The sequence below is a fragment of the Capra hircus genome, chromosome 6, assembly GCF_001704415.2.
Source record: "Capra hircus breed San Clemente chromosome 6, ASM170441v1, whole genome shotgun sequence".
Lineage (NCBI taxonomy): Eukaryota > Metazoa > Chordata > Mammalia > Artiodactyla > Bovidae > Capra > Capra hircus.
Window position 1 is genome coordinate 95,416,294 of NC_030813.1, and position 24,423 is coordinate 95,440,716.

The 24,423-nt window shown below is 40.1% G+C and overlaps 1 protein-coding gene across 2 annotated transcripts; it reads left to right on the top strand.

Annotated features, from left to right (window-relative positions):
- Positions 2,699-23,831, top strand: FGF5 (fibroblast growth factor 5). 2 transcript variants are annotated; one of them, NM_001291973.1, is given in 3 exon segments: positions 2,952-3,312; positions 11,128-11,231; positions 23,484-23,831. In NM_001291973.1, coding segments are annotated over 3 exon segments (813 nt in total).

A 24,423-nucleotide genomic window follows, 5' to 3' on the forward strand; every position in this document is an offset into this window, starting at 1 on the left:
TGAGTGGAGGTGGTAGGAGTAGAGACCAGGTAGCCAAGATTGTGAAATGAGAGTTTTTTCGACCTCAGATGTGTGGTGGACACAGGCTTAGCTGATCTGTTGTGGCCCCGGGTTAGGCAGGGAGGGCATGGGCCAGGGCGGGTGCAGTCGGAAGCAAGGGGCGACTGGTCCCTTTCTCTACGGAGCTGCGGAGGGATGGAGGGGGGCTTGGCTGTTCAGAGCAGAGGACAGGCGCAGCCCTGTCTTCTTTCACTGTTGAGTTTGTTCTTTTTTTTTTTTTAACGACCCAATACATGTTCAGCCCTCTTCTAGATTTTTAAAAGTTCAGTGGTACCCACTCTATATGCTCCTGTACACCATATTCATTCAGTTTTAAGTGCGACTTGAAAAAAAAAAAAAAAAACCACCCAGCATCCAGGAGAGTTGAGAGGGAATCTGAGATCTGGTTTGCCAGACTCAAACCGCTCTTCTCCACTGGTCACTACTCCACTTAGCGAATGCTCTGCTTTTCCTGAAGTTTCACTCTCAGACCTCAGAGCAGATCGCGGGGGTAGGGGGGGGGTACCTCCCCACCCTCCAGGTGGAGTTGAGCTAAAACCTGTGCAGGTGTCTTGGCCTTCTTGGGTCATCCCTAGACAAAAGTTTAATCCCTAGCTGGAATCTTGCAGGAGATGAAAGGGATACAAGAATGGATGTTTCACTGGGGGTGGGGTTGGAGAATCTGAAAAACAGAGGAAAAGAAAAGGAGGAATTTCAGCGAGAGAGGCTCAGCCTCAGAGTCTCTTTGGCCCTGGGGTTTGGAAAGGAGGCTGATAGTGTCTTCAAGGTCAGTCACTTTTCCCGCTCTTTCAGCAGACCCCCAGGGAAGAGGAGGGGGAGACACAAGCAACTGGATTTGCTTTGGAAAATCTTTGTCACTTGAGGCATAGGTGGTATACGGTGTGACAGGCAGGGGAACTTACCGATGGCATGGGCCTTAAACCCTGACAGCTTTGTCACAGACCCAAGGCCATCACCTGCAGAAGGCACAGTGCCCAGACTCAGCATTCCTTACTCATTCAGCCTGAAGAGAGGTAATGTCAGTCAAGGAGATTGTTGTGAGGGACCACCTGTCCTCAATCTCCACTTTCAGGATTGCCTTGCAAGGGTCTGCTTACCTGTGGTAGTTAAGCCGGAAGCCTAGAGCTTGAGCCAAGCACAGCAGGAAGAGAAGGGGTCTTCCTGGCAGGCTACAGTCCATGGGGTCACAAAGAACTGGACACAACTGAAGTAACTTAGCACTGAAGTGACTTAGCATCTTATACAGTGTGTCAGAAGCATTGTGCCCAGGCCATACACATCTGCGAGTGATGCACCCTTTCTTTCCCCTCTCTCCCTCCACCCAGTGGCTTCACTAAGTTGTCCAGGTGACTTTCTGTTTACAGCTGCCTTGATGTTAAGTATTCCAGCCACGGAAGATTACCAATCCTGAAAAACAAACAAGTGCTTTATAGGCTTCTAATTATTGAGATAGGACTCCTTCAGTGGGACTCAATAATAGAGGAAGCAAGTTCTTCCCATCCATCTTGGACCTTATCGGGCCAAATCAGAGCCTTTTCATTAAACTGAACAGTGAATAATGTACTAGAATGTAGTTTAAAGCTTCAAATATGTTTCCAGACGGAAATATTTCAAGAATGTAAGCCAGGTATACTTCTCAGATAAATGACAGTAGGGGCATCGGCCTACACGGGAATTCTCGGTTCTCAGGTTTCCTGAAATCCAGAGCGCGCATCATTAATCATTCAGTGGGGTCGGCCCTTCAGTCAGTGGCAGCTCTGAGTAAGCTGAAGCGAGCCGTGAGCTAATCCTTCCTGCCACGGGGATCCTGGCGCGAGAGAGGACAACTGGACAGTCGGTCACATGTGTCGGTGGTGCCCGGACCCTGCCTCTCTCGCCGGGCTCCGAGCACCGTGTGCGTGTGCGCTTACTCGGAGCGCAGACCCGGAGCTGCCAGAAGGAAAAACCGATTCGGCGGCAGGATGTTTAGCGCTACCAAGAGTTTCCCAGCAGGAAAGCAGCTCGAGCCCTGGAGTTAATAGCTTAAGGTGGCTCTCTAAACACTGAATAAATCCACTCTTTAGCTCTTCAGTAAATCAGTAGCCACAGCCTTCTACCCAGCGCGCCACACCAAAGCCTTCCCAAGTTGGGCTGCGAATCCTTGTTTGGTTTTGGCCAACACTTGGAGCACGGGCGGGGGTTCCCCCACGCCGGGATGAATCCCCCTCGGGATGCAGTTCCCGAGGCACCCCAGGGGCGGGGGTGGTGACAGTCGGGTCGGCTGGGCACCGGGGAAGTGAACTTGGAGACTGGATCCTGGGTAGGCGAGGGCGCGTTGCTGGGACGCCAGCGTTCTGCGGAGGTGCTAGAGGATGAGAACTCACTCACTCGGCATTTCAAGCCCCCATCCCAGGGGCTGCCCCCTGGAGGAGTCCGGGGGCTCGCGCTGGGCTGAACTCGGCGCCGCGTTGGCTCGAGTGGAGGTGGCCGTGCGGCGCGTGAGAACTGCTGGGGTGCGTGGCCCGGGTGCGCGCGCGCCGGGCGTCGGGGTGCAGCTTCCCTCCGCCCGGCTTCCCCTCCCATTCGCCCTCTCCCATCTCCTCCCTCCTCCACACCCCCGCCCCTCCCCGCACCGGCCGGAGAGTACACAAAGCGGCGGGTGAGGGGAAGCTTCGCAGGCGTGCACGGAGCAGTGAGATCACTGGCGTTATAAATATCCCAGTGCCAGCGCCGAGATCCGTTCGGGTGGCCTCCCTCTCTCTCTCTCCCCCTCTCTCCCTCTCTCTCTTCCCCGAGGCTATGTCCACCCGGTGCGGCGAGGGGGGCAGCGCCAGAGGCACGCAGCCGCGCGGGGGCTACGGAGCCCAGAACCAACCCTGCAAGATGCACTTAGGACCCCCGCGGCTGGAAGCATGAGCTTGTCCTTCCTCCTCCTCCTCTTCCTTAGCCACCTGATCCTCAGCGCCTGGGCTCAAGGGGAGAAGCGCCTCGCACCCAAAGGGCAGCCCGGACCGGCTGCCACGGAGAGGAACCCGGGAGGCGCCAGCAGCCGCCGGAGCAGCAGTAGCACCGCGTCTTCCTCTTCTTCCCCTGCCTCCTCCTCCTCCGCGGCTTCTCGGGGCGGCCCAGGAAGCGGCTTGGAGCAGAGCAGCTTCCAGTGGAGCCCCTCGGGGCGCCGGACCGGTAGCCTCTACTGCAGAGTGGGCATCGGTTTCCATCTGCAGATCTACCCGGATGGCAAAGTCAATGGCTCCCACGAAGCCAATATGTTAAGTAAGTTGCTTGCTCTCCTCCAGAACCTGTCCTGAGCGGGTGGCGGGAGCACCGAGAGGGGCCGCCGGTTATTCCCCGGGCTGTAAGCGCACCTTCCGGAGCTTGGGCCACTGGGATCCAGCCGGCTCTCGAAACAGCCCGGAGGGTTGGGTTGGAGGTGCGTCTGGGGGCCACGCACACACTTACCGGTCTCATGGGGATGGGGAATGGCGATTCCTGAGGTACAGGCTACTCCGAGGCTGGTGCAGACAGGCACCTTGTTTCCAGCTTGCCCTGGTCCCAAAGAGGAGCTCCAACCTGTGCCCGGAGCAAAACCAAAAATCTTTCTCCTTGTTTAGTTTCTGTTTACCTTCTGCTTCTGTTTACCAGACTAGCATTTTTCACTGGGCAGCAAAGTGTACCCCTTTACCTGCCCATAACTGAACAGTTCTTCTAAAAATAACCAAATCTCACATACTCCCCTCTCACAACCGCTACCACAAATCCGAAATTGCTACATAATGTGTGTGCGTATATGTGTGTGTGTGTATCTGTATATGTCTCTTGTAGGTACGTACATATTTGCACATCATATACATATGGGATATATAGGTATATCAGACGGGAGACCAGACGTTCTCTCATTGGAAGAAGACAGTGGTCTAGAAAACTGGACACGTTTCCAGAGGGAGACGTGATGGACATTCGAATTATTAATTCCGGAGTTGGGTTTAGCAACGTTTAGTATCTTAAGACCATGACCAGACCTTGTGAGGGAGAGTGGCCGGCCTTTTGTCCCCAAGGACAATTAAAGGAAGGTTCTGTATTTTAGAGAGCATTTAGAGGCAGTTCAGTTCGGTACAGGTGAAATTTTTGTGGGTTTTTTAATTTAAGCCAAGTTTTAAAATTTCCTTCTTAGTTTAGCTCTCTTTCTTTCCCTCCTTCGTTGTCTCCTCCCTTCCACTCTGAGTTTCCAAACCATCACTGCGGTTCCTGATTCTTCTCACTGTCTCTCCGAGGCAACAGAGGGGAAAGATGTGTGGGACTGGGGACATCTCTGCGGACGTTTTCCTCGGTAGGGCCAGATGGCTCTTCCAGCCGGGGCTGGTCCAACAGATAGACGCACAGCCCCAGCCTCAGGGACCCAGGGAGAACGGAAACGAGGCCAGGAGACAGCGCACAGTCATCCGGCCCGGAGTGTCAGCCTGGTGGTTCCCAGGTGTACTTAACTTTCTCTGCCTCAAGCCAATGACCCTACAGATTTCTTCTTAACCAAGCTCCAGAGGAGCGGGGGCGCCACTGCGAGGCTGGCAGCTCCAACCCCCACGGGGGGGTTGGAGATGCGCACATCCGTGGGGTGGCCGGCTGGCAAGCTCTCCCTCGGGAGTTCAGGAGGCGGGAAGTGGAACGCGAGCGGGTCCACGCCTGCCCCTTGCCCCTGACTGCTCCTACCGCCTCTGCCTTCAGCTTGCTGTGCTGCCCGTGGTGAGGTGGCTTGGAGCACCGAACCCCAGAGAGGGCCTTCCGCGTCAGCCCGAGCGAATGCCAGGGCCTCCCACACGCTCTTCAGAGGGGACTGTTTTGTGTGTGTGTGTGTGTGTGTTTTTAAGAATGTATGTATTTTTGACTGGGTCTTCCTTGCAGTGGCAGTCTTTCTGTACTTTCAGGAGCCCGGGCTACCCTTTCTTGTGGTGCATGGGCTTCTGATTGCAGCGGTTTCTCTTGTTGCAGAGTGCAGACTTCACTAGTCCCAGTGTGTGGGCGCGGTAGTTGAGGCACCGGGCTTAGTTGCTCAGGGGGATATGCAGTTTCCCTGGGACCAGGGATTGATCCTCTGTCCCCTGCTTTGGGAGGTGGACACTTATCCACTGCATCACCGGGAAAGTGCGAGGGGCCTACTTCTGTGTTTTAAGGTTCATTGCACTCGTTAAACTTCTCGCCATATTTGGTGATAAAAGGCAAGGTCAATTAGGGTGAAGGGGAATTTCCGGAGATTTCAGGGTAAGCAAATGTTATGTCTAAGCAAGTGTTATTTCCATCTGTCCTCATTTGGTCCCACCCAGCTCTCCTTCCACCAGACATGAGAGCTCATTTCCCCACTTGTGGTAATCTTTTCCCCTTTCTCTTACAGGAGCACTCTTTCTATTCTGTTCTTCCTGTTGTTCAGTAGCTAAGTTGTGTCTGACTCTTTTGAGACGCCATGGACTGTAGCCCACCAGGCTCCTCTGTCCATGAGATTTCCCAAGCAAGAATACTGGAGTGGGTTGCCATTTCCTTCTCCAAGGGATCTTCCCAACCCAGGGGTCGAACCCACATCTCCTGCATTGGCAGATGGATTCTTTACCACTCAGCCACCAGGGAAACCCATTCTTCCTGTAGTTTATCCCCAAACTCAGCCTCAACAGAGAATGACTTCTGTGTTGCCAAGGGAAGATTCAAAGCTAACCTGCAAGGAGCCGCAGGTTGGATCCAAGGATGGGTAAAAGGTGGTGTTGGAGTGGGTTTTGGTGTGCTAGGGATCTCTGAAAACCAGACTCATTCCCACGGTATTTACCTTCTTCTCTTGGAAGAAACCGCAAGAGACAAAGATTTTTTGCAGCTTAGGCCTTTTGGAGGGGAAGTTATAGAAAAGCATAGAAAGGAAAATGAGAACAGATCAACAGAGAATACATTCAGCTAAAGAAGACATTGGCTGGCATTGATTTCCAAGGTACATTTTATTTTAAAATCCACTTTGAAAGATATCTCACAAAGAACAGACACAAAATGCTGCTTTGTTTCTTAAGCAAAACTAAATAAAAGTGCCTAAATAAAACTTTCTTAAATTAACTAACGCTTTCCTAATTCATTCCAGTTTATAACAGCCTTTCAGAGTTTAGTCTGTATCTTTTGCTTGGCTTTTGATCAGTTCACTTATTCACTCATGCATTTGTTCATGTACCCAACACAGGATGCCTAGCTCAGCAAGCTTGATATTCTGGTTACTTGATATTGGGTTAGTTGGGATTTTTTTTTCCTTTGCCTTCTATAGGTTTTTCTCACAGAGGAAAGTATAATTTGTTTAAATCATGGTGATTTTCAGCTTTGTGATGTCTGCAATGTCATACACTGTATCATAAGATTTTGCTACCATTGATCCATGAAGAATTTATGAAATATGTCATGTTTAAAAGGATAGCATGTAATTTGAAAGTTTAAAATGAATCTCTGTCTTTAAGTAGCTGTGAAAGAGAAACAAGATCTGCTAATTGCAGTTGGTCATAGACCTCTTTGAAAATAGCACATGACGGTTTCCTGGTACATATGTAATCACAGGAGTTGTTTATGGACTATTGGTTGGAGTAGATGAGGAAACATTTGCCCAGATCTCTTAAGATATGCTGAGAGAGCTTGGACCATGAGAACCATGGAGGATACATCAGTTTTACCTCATCATCTAATTTGACTGTCTGTGAGTTAGCAGTAATGGAAAACATACATTATTGTGACACAACTTGTTACTTCTGTAAAGAGTCAAAACTCTGCCATGAAACTGCATTCTAACAGGTTCTTCTAAACTCCATAATTTTCTGTAATGTTTGTCAGAAGAGAGAAATATATATGCATGTATGTTTCATGACTATCATTTGACATTAAAATTTTTGTAAACCCTGAATATTTTTTTGGTTTGTTATCAAAAGTACATTTCCCATAGATTTTGAAACATAATTTATTTAGTTAAGGTATACCCCTTAATGTAGTCTTAGCTTCTCATACAAGAGTTATCCCAAGTTTTAAAGACAAGAATCAAGCTCATTGCACATAAACTCTTATCATAAGGAAACGCTAAGGAAGGATGAAGATGGGCAAGACAAGATAGATGATAGAATTCCACTACTGAATAAAAACAAAACTTTCCTTTAATCTCTACATTTTCAAGTTTAGTTTCAATACAATGCTTCTGTTGGCTTATCTTGGGCCACTGAAGAAGAGGCAATCAAGTAACTGTCAGTTCAGGGAGCAAAAGCTTAAGGCTATAGCTACACAAAGACTGACTGTTCACATAAAAATATGGAGATTACAGTCATGTATTTTGGCTAGCTTTTAAAAATCTGAATCTACTGTCAACCTTGATGTTAATGCAGAGTCAACCTTTATATAGCCCCCCGAAGCCCAAATAAACCAGAATCTATACGGAAAAACTCAAGTGGCAAATTTGCTAACTTAATGAAGACTGCTAAACTCAGATTTCAAGACTCGGATTTCATAATGACTTGTCATATTTGTTGCTGTGTGAAGCCAAGTAGAGAAACATCAGTTTTAAATGATTAATCTTTGGGAGTTTTCAGATGGGCTGTTGAAATCTTCTGAATACATGGAATATTTGTGTATCTTATTCACAGATAAAACAGAAAAAAGGGAGACGTCTACATAACTGTATCAAACATCATTGATAAGAGTCTTATTGTATTAAAAATTCTAGAGGGGACTAAGTGAACAAATCTAGATAGAGATTTTCTTATGGGAATAAGTTTATTTTGTAATGAACACCTAATGCTTGTAAATGGGTTAAGCAGTGCGAGACTCTGAACCCCTGCATCCTTTAACCTAGATGTCAATCCCAGAATTCCACCAAGAGAGAATAATTCCTTCAGTTTAACACTGCTTTTTACTTTTGATCCTCTTAAATATGAGCACCTTAGGAAAGATAACACATTGCCATTTATACTTTAATGTGAATTAATTTATACTGATCTCTCTCCCTTTCCCATTCCCCCAGCAGGACCAAAATAGCAGGAGATTACTAAGACATATATTCATACATGTGTACACATGGAGTATCCTGAAAAGGAAGAGAGGTAGTGAGATGGTCAAAGAAACAATCCAATTTACAAACATTCACTAACTGTAATCTGAGACACTTGGCCTTCCAGGTTTTCTTTGGGCTACCATTTGGGCTTCCGTGGGAATTGTAAATTCCTATCAAATTTATTATTGCTGACTCTTAAACAGAAATTACTAAAGTTGAAAAAAAATCAATTTTAGAGAAATGCTTTCTGAAATTTATATACATGTGATTTAGTGCACATAGGTTTAAAATACTTAGAATTCTTTAATGAGTTGAGATTTGGCATGAAAATCAATAAGCCTGTGATCTTTTCAGGCAGGTGAGGGGAAAGAGGTTGAATTGTGGGGCTTGAAGAATCTACTCCAATATTCTATGAAAAAAGACATTGTGAAATTACTGTTGAAATGACTTTAAAACTATAATCTTAACAATGTTCCCAATAGTACACTGTAATTACATTAAAATTTAGAACATCATACCAAAGTTAACTTAATGTTTCTTTCCTTCATCTTCATAACTTGAAATAGAATGACTTTTGTAGAAAAATCATTTTCAAGGTTTCAATTAGATATAATTTTCTTAAAATTATAAAATCCTTTTATTCTCAGGCAATATATCATTTTTTTGTACTGGAACTTACAAGAAAAGAAGCCATGTAGTAGTATGTAATAAAATAACACTTTCACACATATCATTTCATCTTCCCCATATTTAACATTTACTATAATGCAAATTTTATATAACATATACATGCAGTTGGGAAATGAGTTGAGTCAAAATGGGTCTTTCTTTAAAATAGAATATGTTGTCAGAAGCCAGTTATATAAACAAAACAGTTTCCCATTAAACAAAGATTTACAGAGCCCTTTTGTCTTGACCTCTTAAATGTTAACCTGCAAACACATGAGAATTAATGAGAAATTTTTTCCCCAACTAATACGCAATAGATTTGCATTTACAAAACCAGGTGATTTTCCAGACAATAATACAGAAAACCTTTACCAACTCAGATCCAGGAGTTAATTAAGGGAAACATACAATCAAGTCTTTTCTACCAACTCCACATTGTCTGTTTTGTATTTGTCATTCTACACATAGACGATTTCTTGTGTTCTCCCTGTCTCATTTTTTAACAGATGTCTACATAGTATTCTCAATTGTATTCACCATCTCCGAAATATCCAAAATCATTAATGCTATTTTCAATATTACCCGGTAATTTTGATAGAAATTTAACTTTGCATCAGATATTGTAATCATGCTTTATTAATAATATTACTATCATACTACATTGTGTAGTAAATTTATCTTTACAAAGCATTTTTCATGCTTTGTTACTATTTGATAAATTGATAATGCTTCTAAGTCTTTGGATATGCATCACAATTAGTCTGTATCATAAAATCTACTATAAATTGAATTTTGAAAACATTTTGAAGAAAAGAATTCCTAAGACACAGCGGTTTTCTTTTCCTGAAAGCAAAAGTAGTTCCTTTCTAATAGTTTTTAGATTTGGGGGAGTTCGTTTTAAAGAAACACCCACTAATAAAGTGGTAGCGGTAGTTTTCTTGAGATGTGTTTTATTTACTCCAGGCTAAGAACACTTATTCACAAGAACAGTAGTTTCCCTATGAACTTTCTGTTCAAGTATTTTTTAAAAATGAAGTTGAATAAATAAGTGGCAGGATTTGCTACAATTATAGGTATTAGATCACATTATGCAACATTTAAGTGTTCTATAAAGATACTCATAAATGTGTTTTAGGTATTTTATACATGTGTATCCACAATACACTGCTTCTTGTATATTGAATAATTTTATATGTACTTCAAATACTGCAGGAGGAGATTATTATGTTAAGAAAATCTGGTGAACTTCCCTATTCAACAGAGTCCTATTGAAATATTCTAACCAGAATGTATGCTTAAAATACTACAGATTGAAATATTGATATTTTTTTCGTTTTCCCTTCCACTCCCACTTGCTTCCTTCCTTTCTTCCAGGGCAGGTCCCTTTATAGCTTTAATAAATAATATTATTTTATCTTTTTTTTTTTTGCAATTTGATGTAGGCAGTTAACAAAAAGCCCCATGCTTTTCTCTTGTTCATTTAGCATTACATATGAGTTTATGGTAAACAGGCAGGAATTCCAATTATATACAGACTATGAGTTTCAGCTTCTTAAAAATACTCTATGAACTGTGGTGTGCAACTCTTTTGACCCAGTGGATGTGAACTTTCAAATTACTATAGCAGACAGAGGGACATAGACTTGGTAATTCTCACTATGAAATACCAAATATAAATGATAACATAATAAAATACCTCATGAAATTTTTTCCAGGAGAGTCATTCAAAACGCAAGATGTCTCAAACCATAATCCATCAAACACTTCATTGAGCTAACAACCCCAAATTATCTATGGTGCTTTCAGTGTCTTGTTATGTGTAATCTTGAAATAAGCAACCACTAAATGATAGGGTATGATATATATTGATTTGTACTTTTATAATTATGGTCATTTGAGAAGAGGGATTTTTTTATTTAATTGAATATTATTTTCAAAGCTTCCAATGATGTATATTAATCTTGAGTGCAGTTGTATGTGCTTTAATATTCAATGTACTGTGTTATCTTTGACAGAGCAACAATGCATGAGAATTATTTTGTAAAACATTTTAAAAAGTCTTTTCCATTTCCTTAGAATTTGAAAAGATTCTTCTGCCAAACACTGATTACTAACAGTGACATCATTTTCAGGAAAAAATGAATACTAATGAAGCACAACTAAATTTTAAACCTTGAAATTTATCTTTTTAAATGAATACTTGAGCCCCAAACCTTTTTTTCCCTTTTACATAATAAATGTCACAATAAACAAGGATGTCAAATACTTAAAAAAAAATCACTGTAATAAAGAATGGAAAGAGTATCTGTAGAAATTTAAATCTTCACAATGATATATAGAGGAGTCTGTGTTTTATTTTGGGATTTCTGTCATCCTAGGTATTTTGGAAATATTTGCTGTGTCTCAGGGGATTGTAGGAATACGAGGAGTTTTCAGCAACAAATTTTTAGCGATGTCAAAAAAAGGAAAACTCCATGCAAGTGTAAGTAGAACCACTTTATATTTGTTAAAGGTGTTACAGAGATTTTACATGTATAAAATGGAATGAGTGATTTTCCAAATTGATAGATAAGACAATTTGCCCAGAGAACTTTATGTTTTTCATTTTTATAAGATTATGTATCCATTAAACCAAAAGAATTGTATGTGTTTTTATAATAATTTAAATATTTTATTTATTTGAAAAGATAATGTAGAATCCACAAAAAGGTTTAAGGATAAGTTTATTTGAAAAAAGTATTCTCTAAGTGATTGTCATTATTTATGTCTTAATAGTGGTCCAAGTAAGGAGAAATATTATGGAAATACTATATTATAAATTAAATTTACATACTGATGGTGATGGTGTAATCAGTTGATCATGTTCTTAATTTTTAAAGCTACTTATTATGTCAAAAATGGAGTCTAAGTAATAAAACACATATTTATTTTAATAAGTATGGTGGGAAGAAACCAATAATGAGATGATTTTGACCTTTAATAGAGAAATTTCATTTGAGACATTTTCATCTTGTAGTTTTTGTTGTATCAAAAACAATTACTTCTTAAAGCTACGAAGACTGATTCTGCACTCTTAAACACTTTTTTTGGACTAGTTACACAGTTTGTAATCAATTTATAAATTATAGATTTCTATGCTTTGTTCTGAAAATGCTCATTACTTGGGAAACACTGAAGTGTTTTTAAAGATAGTAAAATACATTTAGCTTAACTTTCCTGTTGAGAGATTCTTTCATTAGTATTAGTGTGTGCGCACAGCCCTTAAAAAGTTATTTATGCTTTGTCTGTGCTGTACTAAGTTTTATCACACTAAATCATTTTAAAAAGCAGTTCTTCTTTAAAGCTACTCCTTTAATCCTTATTCACTTTAATTTTTATTAAATTGGCGAAATATGACTTTTCCAGTTTTCAAAGTATATAGGAAGTTTTAATCGAGTGCAGTCAGTTGAAACTTACTAATTATGATTTCTGCTTTACAGACTTTTAAAAAATTGAAAGAGAATTTCACTTGGTTTAATGTTTAAGACTTTATGTTTTCCTTTCTCTAGCATCTAAAGGTGGCTTGTTAATATCTTTTGGAGGAGATCATAAAACTGAAGCTATTTCTACAGTTATTTGGGGATTAAATGAGATAATATATACAAAGATTTTAGAACAATAGAAGGTATAATGTAAGTGCTCAAAAAATATCTATTATTAGATAATTCAAATTTAAATACAATAAACTACTATAATCTCAGTTTATTAAATCTTTGTTAACCTCTTCGATCATCCATTGCAAGAGTTATAACTAGATTTACTTATCTCATTTTCTGAGCTGATTATTTTATTCTAGCAAATTATAATATTCATAAGATAATTGCTCTGGTTTATAACCTATTTTAAGGGACAAAATTTTGCTATGGAAAGCAGGACATGCCATTTTATTTTTAAAAAGATGTTTGACTTCTAAAAATCCACATACAGGATGGAAAACAATCATCAATTGCTTCTGCACTGAATAACTTTTCCTCTATCTACTTTGGTCATTAAAGATTGAAACACCTTCAGACTCTAAGCATTACAATAATGTGCAATTCTGAAAAAAATTTCTGTTATTGGTTTGCTTATTTTGGGTGAAAATCTTAATTTTTAAAATATTCTGATTCAAGCCTTAGCACATGCAAAAAATAGACTACCTTGGACCAGCTTAAGGATAATTGTAGCAGCAAGCAAAGTATTACAAATGGATGCCAATTAGAAAGGTCAAACTGAGAGGTTAGGATACATGATTCCTCTGTCAAATGCAAGTAACAAATTTCCAGAAACTTGACCCAAATGTCTAAGGAAGGCTGGCCGAAATAATGCAGATAATGCAAAAACAGCATCTGTTATTCTTTCTCATCTTGGCAGGCTAAAAGTTATTTCATGGAGTAATGACTTTTAAACAGTACAAAGCAAGCCTTGCTCTTGTCACTCACTGAAGCTCTTTGATATAAAAGTCATTCTGATGACTTTGAGCTGAATTGTAGATAAAAAATTAAGCCCTATGATTATGTGAATTTTTTTTAAACCAATTGTCCAAGCCCACTGTCTCTCATTTGAGCTTTTATTAGCACTTTTTGTCTCGATAGAAACCTAATTAAATTATAAAGTGACTTATTTTTGAGGAAGTTGAATTTAGATATAGTATTAGCCCTAATGTTTATTAGTTGTATGCCAGAGGATTTCCTTCTTCTTTTTAGTTACTAATGAAACATGTTGAAAAATTGTTCTTATAACTTTAAATATAATTATTTGATTTAGTTCGACTTACAAAGTTTCATCACCACTAAAAACTCTAAAATGCCTAACACTTTCAGGATTAAATGTATAATAAGTGAATTGCTTTAAATTAATAATTGTGCAGAGGCATTTAAAGAGTAACTTTATAATCATTTCAAAAAATAGCTATATAAAATCATCATGTTGTATATCTTAAACTTACACAGTGTTGTATGTCAATTGTATCTCAATAAAGCTGGAAAAATTTTAAATTAATGAAGAGTAACTTTGGGGTTCTCTTTACAAAGTAAGTGTGAACTATAAATGTAAAGTATTCATGTAATTCTGGGGAAAGTAAACCCATAGTATGTTGAGAAATATTCATGGATTATAGTAGATTTTTCTTCTTTTATATAGTAACAATCAGACCATTAAAAGTTAGTTACTAGGTAGAGATAAAATATCTGTATATTTCTTTCAAAGTTCTTTCACTCACATTCTCTCATTACCTGGTTAGGTGAGGCAACAGTCTCAGAGATGTTAAATATTTTCCTAAGTTACCACAGTTAACAAAAACTTGAACCAGAATAACATACTTTAAAAATTCTCTCTCCATTTAAATGCTATAATGCTTGGTAGGGAAAAGTTAGCTTGAAAGAAGATATTTTGTTTCATTTGAAACTATTTACACTATTTTCAGCTATTATTTTATGGAAATTAATAGTTGCATGTTTCAATAATATTTTTATGCTACATTTTAAAGAGTGAATACTGTGGTTCATCCTTAGACTATTTTTGCTTTCTTCTCTCTCTTTCTCTCTCTCTCATTCCAAGCTCTTTGGGAGGATCTTTTTCCCCCATCTGCTTCTGTGTCTCCTGTACCTGATTTTAAAGTCTAGAAAGGAAGAGACGTGTGCACCATGAAACTTATCACACTGTTTTGTAAATGTTGGTTATTCAGTGCGATGAGGAGCTGCATCAGGAACCTCTTTTAGGAGATACTTCCGGAAGAGAAAGGAGATCTGTTTCATTCACAGAAAATCTTCTTTTAGAAAATGCTTCATGGTCAGTGGACAGGAAGATTGTGAACAGTATTATCAGCCTGGAGAGCTCAGATTTAGGCAACATTTATGCTGACCTCCTTTGTTTGCTAAATTTGTTAATTCCGTAAAAGGAGTTTTATCCGCCCTTCAGCCATCTCAGTGTGCTCTGCTCTGTGCACTCAGTCAACCAACACGCTCATATTAATCTCCACGCAGCTCTGCCTGAGACCTTTAACTGGAAGACCCTAAATAGACAATGCAGTCAGATCCCTAGTGTGCAGGTTTTTTTCAGCATCCATTACAAGGATGAAGGTGTCTCGTCTTCTTCTCAAGATGTCTTGAGAATCACTGAGAGAAGCACGAGGTGATTATTTCCCCAAGAGCCTCGAGGGTTAGTCAGAACCTTCACTGTGGCCTCTGTCCTTTCTCCACTTATTCACAGGTACTAGGTACTAGGTGAGGCTGAGCACCCTTCTCTTTCGGTCCCTCTCTGCCTGCCTATCTGTTCATGCTCCCTCCTCACTCTGTTCTTGCTCTCTTCTCAGGCTGGTTGTCTTTATCCAGAGTCTCATATACAGTGCCTTTCTGGATTTATCTGAGATGGGTCTGAATATAAGAGAGGTAGTTAAATTGTGTCATTCTTAAACTGTGTTGTTTTACTTAATCTTTCTATTCCTTGGCTTTATCAGCTGTAAAAGGAAGAAAATTAAATTAACAATACAGGGTGATAGTGGAGCATTTTAAATGACATAATACATATAAAACATTTAGAATAGTTCCTGGAAAGTATTCAGCATTTAATGTTAGAACAGATCTTCCTGAATTTGCTCTCATGCAGCTGTTTCATGATCCTATATCTCCTCTCTCCTCTTCCTGATTTTGGGGTCAGGCAGCTGTGACCCCCTCGGATATTTAGACCAGCCTCAAATCACATTCATTATTGGCCTGTTTTTTTTTTTTTTTTCCTTTAGGTCCCAACTCGTCTTGCGTACAGTAGCCTCTTATGTCCTGGGTTTTCCTTTTCCCAAGGAACTTAATTTGAAAGCAAAGATTTCCAATGGTCATAATCTCATAATTTTTTAAGATCCTTCTCGTGCATCATGGTTTTTTTTCCCCTTAAAAATCTAAATCTTGGAAAAAGTGGTTATCATGAATTTGTCAGTCTTTTCATAAACTATACGTGATCACCCATTGGTTGTTGGGGGAAAACATTTTAGCTTATTTTAAACATACAGAAAGAAGCATGTGGTGGAATTATTTTTGTTTCTCAGGGTTTTAGGGGATCATGCTTGGAAGGAAAGCTAATTGCAGAGTTTACGAAACAGGCATGGAATGTATGCTTGATCAGCCCTGAGCAAGGACTAGAAAAGCCTCCTTTCTTGGTTTCAGAGGGTGCCAGCTGGCTTGCCCAGGATGAGAGTCTGGACTGGACTTCCTGAGCTGGGGGCAGAGTGAGGAGGAGTCCGCAGCCCCAGAGCTGGGCATGTTTATTGAAAGGAGAAATGAAGGTTTGAGTGATGGTTATCATCATCATTAAAAAAATAATTTATTGGCCTCTGTAAAGGAATTGAATAGAAACTTCCCTTATCCTCTGTGTTGTGCTGTGCTAAGTCACTTTAGTCATGTGCCACTCTTTGCGACCGTATGGACTGTAGCCCACCCCCTCTTCTGTCCGTGGGATTCTCCAGGTGGCAATACTGGAGTGGGTTGCCATGCCTTTCTCCAGGGTATCTTCCCAACCCAGGGATCAAACCCTTGTCTGTTATGTTTCCTACATTGGCAGGCAGGTTCTTTACCAGTAGCGCCACCTGGGAAGCACCCCCATTTTCTAAGAACTTTTCAATTTACTCAGTAATTGAGTACCTAGTAACTCAGGCTAAAAAAAAAAAAATGGGTTCAGGATTCTACCTTTGCAGTAAATGTCAGTTGTCCCTTAATTTCACACTATGTTTATCTGGCTGTGCTGTGCTCAATTGTGTCCGACTCTTTGGGATCCCATGAACTGTAGCCTGCCAGGCTCCTCTGTCCATGGGGATTCTCCAGGCAAGAATACTGGAGTAGATTGCCATGCCTTCCTCTAGGGGATCTTCCCAACACTGAAGCTCTATTTTATTGAGAAAAATTTCATGTAATGAATTGCCTTGTAGCTTCAGAGATCCATTTCAGCCTAAAGTGAGAGATGGTGTTCTATGTCTCCGGTGGTTTGGGGAATGGCACTTATTTTGACCAGTATTTTAACATGGAGCAACTTTAGGGCAAGGTAGTAATGTACAGAAGCCTAGGAGATGCCCTTGGATTTGTTACCGAAAGAGCTTGAATGTAGGATTCAGTAGATGAGATTTAAGTCTTAGGCTTACCTTGGCATTTGGTAAATGTGGGGATTTAGAGGAACTATTTTCTTTATTTTTCTGGCTGGAAGATCAGATAATAGCATCCAAATAGTTGTGGAATTATGTGACAATGAAATAATATATGTAAAACCCCTGGCACATGGTAGACCTCAATAGCCCAGCTCTTTTGAGCAAGGTGACTCAGATGGTAAAGAATCTGATTCAATGCAGGAGACCTGGGTTCGATCCTTAGGTCAGGAAGATTCCCCTGGAGAAGGGGATGGCAACCCACTCCAGTATTCTCGCCTGGGAAATCCCGTGGACAGAGAAGCCTGGCTGTCCATTAGGTTACAAAGAGTCAGACATGACTAAGGGGCTGAGAACTCATGCCTGAGCACTCACATATATTCCCTTGGTTGCTCAGCCTGAAGTTTTGAGACATAGAATGGCCAGATAGCAATTGCTAAGCAGGAAATATGGCCAAGCTCTGGGGATAGCATGGCTTGCCTACAACTGACCCATACAATGCTTGTAAAGAATAGAAGGCAACCCTCAGGGTGCGTGCTGCCCTGTTCTGGAGTTCTCTGCTTGGGAGCAGTTCGAGCAGGGTCTGGCTTTCGGCTTTCATCCACTACCAAAGGTTGGTACTTTTGTGCTGGGAACATCCTGCACAACTGTACAAAACAGCCTGGGCTTAGGGCACCTGGCCTGGGCAGTCCCATTGGCATGAGTAGTACTGGGAACCAAAACACACTGAAAGAACACAGAGGAACCAGAAGCAGGGATGCAGGCAGCAAGAAAGTGTTGTTTAGAGCACAATTTGGTCTATAATTGCGTTGATTACAGCCTATAAGAGTAGTTTAATTATTTAATAATATTATATAGCCTTCGATAACATTTTAATTATTTGTATTTATTACTTAACTTTATAAAGTTTTGCAAGAAGCAAATCAAATAAAAAGTGAAATAAAGAATTACAATTGATTAAATACCCTGCATACTCCAGGGTTTATACTCTAGGGCTTTGCTATTAGCCTGAATTTAATCCTCTTTATACATTTCTTTCATACATCATGTATTTACTTTGATAGTAGCACATAATGAGAATTGGGACCCTATTAACATGCCCTCAGCTCATTTGCTATAAGATTCTCAATCATCTTAGAGCATGTTGACTAAGAAACAAAACTATATTAACAAGATTTAGAAGGTTTTTTAAAAATATTGTTTCAGAAAGAATTCTCTGGTTTAATTGACCTTCAGATTTCAATTAAGCAGACTTGTTCTTTTCTGGAATATTACTTTCTTTGAACTGAATTTGATTTTTCTTTTAAATATCCACTGTGTGCCCTCTCCCTGTGAAGAGATGAGTAGAATCAAGGCAAAGTGTTCCCCTAAGCCCAAAATTCTTGTTTTATTTAACAGCACTGTGTTGCCCCACCTCTGAATTATTTCCATAGTTTCAAGCAAAAGTAGTGTAATTTAGTTTTTATTTGTTCTGTCAATTAAGATGATTTTAAATTATGTAGAAATCAGACAATTGAAACATTTCATTTTTAATTTTGCAGTTTTGGCTTGTTGACTGTAACTTATTTTTACACTTGCAAAATCAAGGAGAAATTAAAGAGAAAAACACAGATAATTTAAGTCAACAAAGAACACAGACAGAACCATATCTAAATTGTCTTTCTTCATAAAAATGGCAACCAGCAGTGTATGGGATGTGATACATAGTCAATAAACATCTATTGAATAAATTCAGAAAATAATGAATTAGAAACAAAGATAGGGGTTCTTTATGAACATGTTAATGATTGGTTTTGTTGTAGTGACTGATGGTGGGAGGATGAAGGTGATGTCCATTCTGTTTTCAGTAGCTTATTTGAAATCTGATTCACCTCTCTACTTCACACCTGAACTGTAGATAAAGTCTTTATGGTGACTTCACTTTTTCTAGGGAAATTATCCAGTTCTTTTATTTATTTTTTAAGTTTTTAACTGGAGGATAATTGCTTTACAATGTTGTGTTGGTTTCTGCTGTAAAATAACATGAGTCAGTGATAAGTATACATGACTCTCCTCCCTCCTGAGACTCCCTCCCACCCCCACATCCCATCCCTTGAGGACATCACAGAACACCACAGCTCTATTATTTTAAAAGTATATGTTTTGCTAAAAGAGTGTTTATAATTCCAAAAGAATTTCAAAGGTTAAACTTAGCCTGGAAGATTTACTATCTAAAATTGTATGATGGCAAATGTACATTTAAATAAGTCTGCTGCTTGATGACTCTGCTATAGAGATGTTTAATGGGTAACATTAAGGATAGCCATGTACTGCTTCCCTGGTGGCTCAGAGGTTAAAGCATCTGCTTGCAATACAGGAGACCTCAGTTCGATCCCTGGGTCGGGAAGATCCCCTGGAGAAGGAAATGGCAACCCACTCCAGTATTCTTGCCTGGAGAATCCCATGGATGGAGGAGCCTGGTGGACTACAGTCCACTGGGGTCACAAAGAGTTGGACACGACTGAGCGACTTCACTTTCATTTTCATGCACTGCTTGGGGTTACCATCTTGTCTGAAAAGGACCAGGAATATTGACAGGAACAGTCAGTTTCTCCAGAAGAAACTAGATCTCCTGATGAAAAAAACTCACTGACATGTTCATTTCAAATTATTCTGTTCCATTGTAGCTAGAAGAAATTTTCAGACAAAACATTAAGTTAGAAGTCAATTAAGAAAGCCGAAACAGTCTGACTGCCATTGCTTCTGTTTCAGTGTGAAGTTTGGACTGGCTAAGGGCCTACAAGTAGTGTGTGGGTCCTCAGAGTTCTGTCTCTGTACCCCATGTGACAATTAAGTGGCTCTTGAAAAACCTGGAGCTTGAACAGTCATCCTGGCAAAGGCTTCTCTTAAGAAAGAACATGAATCTTGAGCGGAGGAGGGGGAGAGGGAGAAAGGTTTTAGATGCAATAATTTTAGAGGGCAGTATCATTAGATTTTCATTATAGAAATTGCTGTAGGCTAATACATTGTGTGGGTGTGTGTATCCATGTGTGTCTGTTGGCCACATTAACTAAAAAAAAAGACAGGTTTCTTCTTTATTTTCGTTGACACTGTTAGGGGAAAAAGGTTAAATTATACAGTACACTTTTTAAAAATTGAATTAAGTAATCACTGCTATCTTTATTTCAGGAAAATGATTTTTGTGTGTGTGTGAAACAGGGGTAGAAGTCAAGTCAAAGTATAATGTACCATACATTAGAAATGTTATTCAGACATATTTTAAGAAAAAAAATCTGAGCAGGATGAGTATACGTGCTACTCTTTTTTAATGAAATCTTCCACACCTTTCTAAAATGCTTGTCCATTTATGTAGCAGAAAATATTCCAGAAGACTATTGCTGTTGTTCAGTTGCTAAGCTGTATCTGACTCTTTTCTACCCCATGGACTGCAGCATACTAGGCCTCCCTGTCTCTCACTGTCTCCCGGCGTTTGCCCAAGTTCATGTCCATTGAGTTGGTGACACTATCCAACCATCTCATCCTCTGCTGCCCTCTTCTCCTCTTACCACATGACTATAGTTTTTATTTTACAATAAAACTTTGAGATTATCTAATTGAATGAGAGAGCATTGATGTCCTTTTAAGAGCTAAGTTGACAAATCTATGTTTGGTTTGTAAGAAAGCCTTTTTAATTGAAAGCCAATAAGAACAATAAATGTGTCCTCTTCTAAAGGAATGTCAGCATTGCACCCTTGTCCTAGGTATGGGCCAGTAGGTTAGGATGTGATGAGAGAAAGCCATAGACAATGGTTCTTTAAAACACTAGATTATAGCCTGCTAAAAACCCAGTCAAAGGAATCGCCAGTAGACAGATTCTGAGATAACATAGTTTCGTAGCCCTCAAATAAAGAGCTTTTTGATTGAACTACACTCTACACTCGAATGTAAATAACTTAGGTAGACTGTCATGTGTAAGATAAATGTGCTATTGGAAATACTCTGAGATTGGTTGTCTTCTGATATTGTCAGTACCCTTCAAAACTCAAAAATTCTATGTGACCATCAACAGTAGGTATATGTAGATTGTTTTGCAGTGTTCAGACTTCCAGATTACAGGGTTGAGATCTGTACTGCAGAAGAAAGCTTGATATTATTAGAAAAACAAGGAAACTAGAGGACTTTCAGTTCCAGTATGGAACTGAAGCAGAGCATATTAAAAAGCAGAGACATTATTTTGCCAACAAAGGTTCGTCTAGTCAAAGCTATGGTTTTTCCAGTAGTCATGTATGGATGTGAGAGTTGGACTATAAAGAAAGCTGAGCACCAAAGAACTGATGCTTTTGAACTGTGGTGTTGGAGAAGATTCTTGAGAGTCCCTTGGCCTGCAAGGAGATCCAGCCAGTCCATCCTAAAGGAAATCAGTCCTGAATATTCATTGGAAGGACTGATGCTGAGGCTGAAACTCCAGTACTTTGGCCACCTGATGCAAAGAACTGACTTATTTGAAAAGACCCTGATGCTGGGAAAGATTGAAGGCAGGAGGAAAAAGGATGACAGAGGATGAGATGGTTGGATGGCATCACCAACTCAATGGACATGAGTTTGAGCAAGCTCCGGGGGTTGGTGATGAACAGGGAAGCCTGGTGTACTGCAGTCCACGGAGTTGTAAAGAGTCAGACTGAGCGACTGAACTGAACTGAACTGAAGGAAACTATGATATATAAAGAATTATATATATAAGCATATATATATATATATATAGTTGTTTAGTCACTAATTCATGTCCAACTCTTTTTTCAGCCCCATGGACTGTAGCCTGCCGGTCTCCTCTGTCCATGGGATTTCCCAGGCAAGAATACTGGAGTTGGTATTTAGAGAGAAGGCAATGGCACCCCACTCCAGTACTCTTGCCTGGAAAATCCCATGGACAGAGGAGCCTGGTGGGCTGCAGTCCATGGGGTCACTAAGAGTCGGACACAACTGAGTGACTTCACTTTGACTTTTCACTTTCATGCACTGGAGAAGGAAATGGCAACCCACTGCAGTATTCTTGCCTAGAGAATCCCAGGGATGGGGGAGCCTGGTGGGCTGCCGTCTACGGGGTCACACAGAGTCGGACATAACTGAAGCGACTTAGCAGCAGTAGCAGTTCATATATATGGGTCAAGATACTTGGTATTCCAAAGCCCAGGACATTTGTACAAATGGTCCTCCCTGAAATTGTGAAACCTAGTCCAGGATAGGGAATTCTACTTCTTTGGGAGTTATAGACTCTTGCATTTGATAAAAGCTAAACTCTAGATCCTTTTCCTAGAAAAATGTTTTGATTCTCACAATAGCCTTATGGCTGCATGTATTGTGAAAAAGGAGCCTAAAGCTAAGAACTCAATTGGCAGAACTAGCATTTGATTGCAGGTCTATTTGGCACCATCTTGCGCTCTTCCCCTATGCTGTGTTCATTCAACTTCCTCAGTACAGCACACTGAGCCTTTTCAGAGCTTGTACTGGCCTACTTTGTCATCTTTATCCCTTGGTCCTTTCTCTATGCATCCTAAGTGAAAGTCACATTGAACAGCTTATAGTAGCTTCCTGATGACCTGTGAACACACCATTCCTGTTCCCTGAAAAACCTCTCATCACCTGATCACTATTATCTCATTGTACTTTGAGACTCAGCTCAAAAGTCACCTTTTCTAGGAAGACCTTCCTGCCCTCTTTGCTGCCACCTCTATCCTTTTGGATGTCTTGTACCCTCTGCATACCACTGTCATAATTCCATTTATCAAATTGCACCATGATGAATGTCTACTTCTTTGCTTATTCCACTGTCCTGTGAGCATTTTCAAGGGCAGATGTGTGCGTGCGTGCGTGCGTGCGTGCGTGTGTGTGTGTGTGTGTGTGTGTGTGTGTATAGAGGGAAAGAGAGTGATATCTGCCTGAAGTGTTGCTATTAACTCTAAAAGGTAATTTTTTTCTTCTTGGCATCAAATAGACTCTCCTGTATCACTGTGTGAGGATGAATTTTTTTCCTAAAGAACTCTAACACGTGCAATATTAATAGGGCCATATGCTACCCCTTTCTCAGCACCAGGAAGCACACTGATGAGACTGAAAACTTATTCTTATTTCAAAGGGTAACATGACCCCATTTCTCTGAATGAATTCATGTTTTACCAGGCAATTGTTTCTTAGTAATATAGTACTATTTACTTTCTTGATGGTTTAGGAGGGGGAAAAAAATCTTACGTTAAAAGTCAAATTTTTAACTAAAATTTTCAAAGTATGTTAAAAAGAGTAACAGAATTTAAATATATTGAATTCCTGTTATTTTAATATACACTGATATTATTTCACAATTGCATAATTCGTAGTAAACAACAAGCATTACAAAGATGAATGAAGTAGGAATATAGAAATGAAAATAGTAATTTTAAAGCAACTTTAAAAGAAGCAAATGTGTCTTCATAAAGAGAATGGAGTCGGAGCGCAGGGGCCAGTGGAATTCTTGTTTTTCTTATAGTCCAAGACTTCTTTATATTACATGCTGAAAATATTATCACTGCTTGAATTTCCTCCTCCTCTTCTTTTTTTTTTTTTTTTTTTTCCCTGTAGGCCAAATTTACAGATGACTGCAAGTTCAGGGAGCGATTTCAAGAAAACAGCTATAATACCTATGCCTCCGCGATACACAGAACTGAAAAGACTGGGCGGGAGTGGTACGTGGCCCTGAACAAGAGAGGGAAGGCTAAACGGGGCTGCAGCCCCCGGGTTAAACCTCAGCACGTCTCTACCCACTTTCTGCCAAGATTCAAGCAATCGGAGCAGCCGGAACTTTCTTTCACAGTTACTGTTCCCGAAAAGAAAAAACCACCTAATCCCGTCAAGCCAAAGGTTCCCCTTTCCGCACCTCGGAGAAGTCCTAACACGGTGAAATACAGACTCAAGTTTCGCTTTGGTTAAGACTGACTTTGGTTTTGTGAGAAACCATGGAGTCTCCTCAGGAGTTTCTGTAGCTGTCTTTAGTGCTCTGAAGGCAACTTCTTGGACACAGCTTCAGCTATGTACTGCACTGTATTGAAGTCAGGTCATTTGTTTCAGTTTGACTGAAACAAAACTGTTTGCTGATAGTAACTGAACTGGAATTCTTTGTACCAATATAGGGAGTTCACGACGACATAAAGCCCTTTGCTTTATGCTTGGTGCATACAGGGATTCTTTTTCGGAAAGTTCAACGGTGAGGACTATGTATTTTTCTGACTTTTACAGATCAACCTGAAGAAAACACACATGATACATTTTTATTTTTGGTTTCCAAAGAATATTTTGATGGAGATAAAAGTATTTTATTAGCTTTTGTTTTTTGTTTTTTTTAAAAGTACCTCTGCATTGAGCATATTTTCTTACTTTTATTATTTCTAATTGATAAGATATGAAACAACCATTTTAATGCAGTTTATGAATTATAAATATGTTTATAGACCATTTTTAACATGTGGATTTCTTTTTCATTGTTCTCATTCATTGCACTTTTAATTTTTATTATGATTATTTT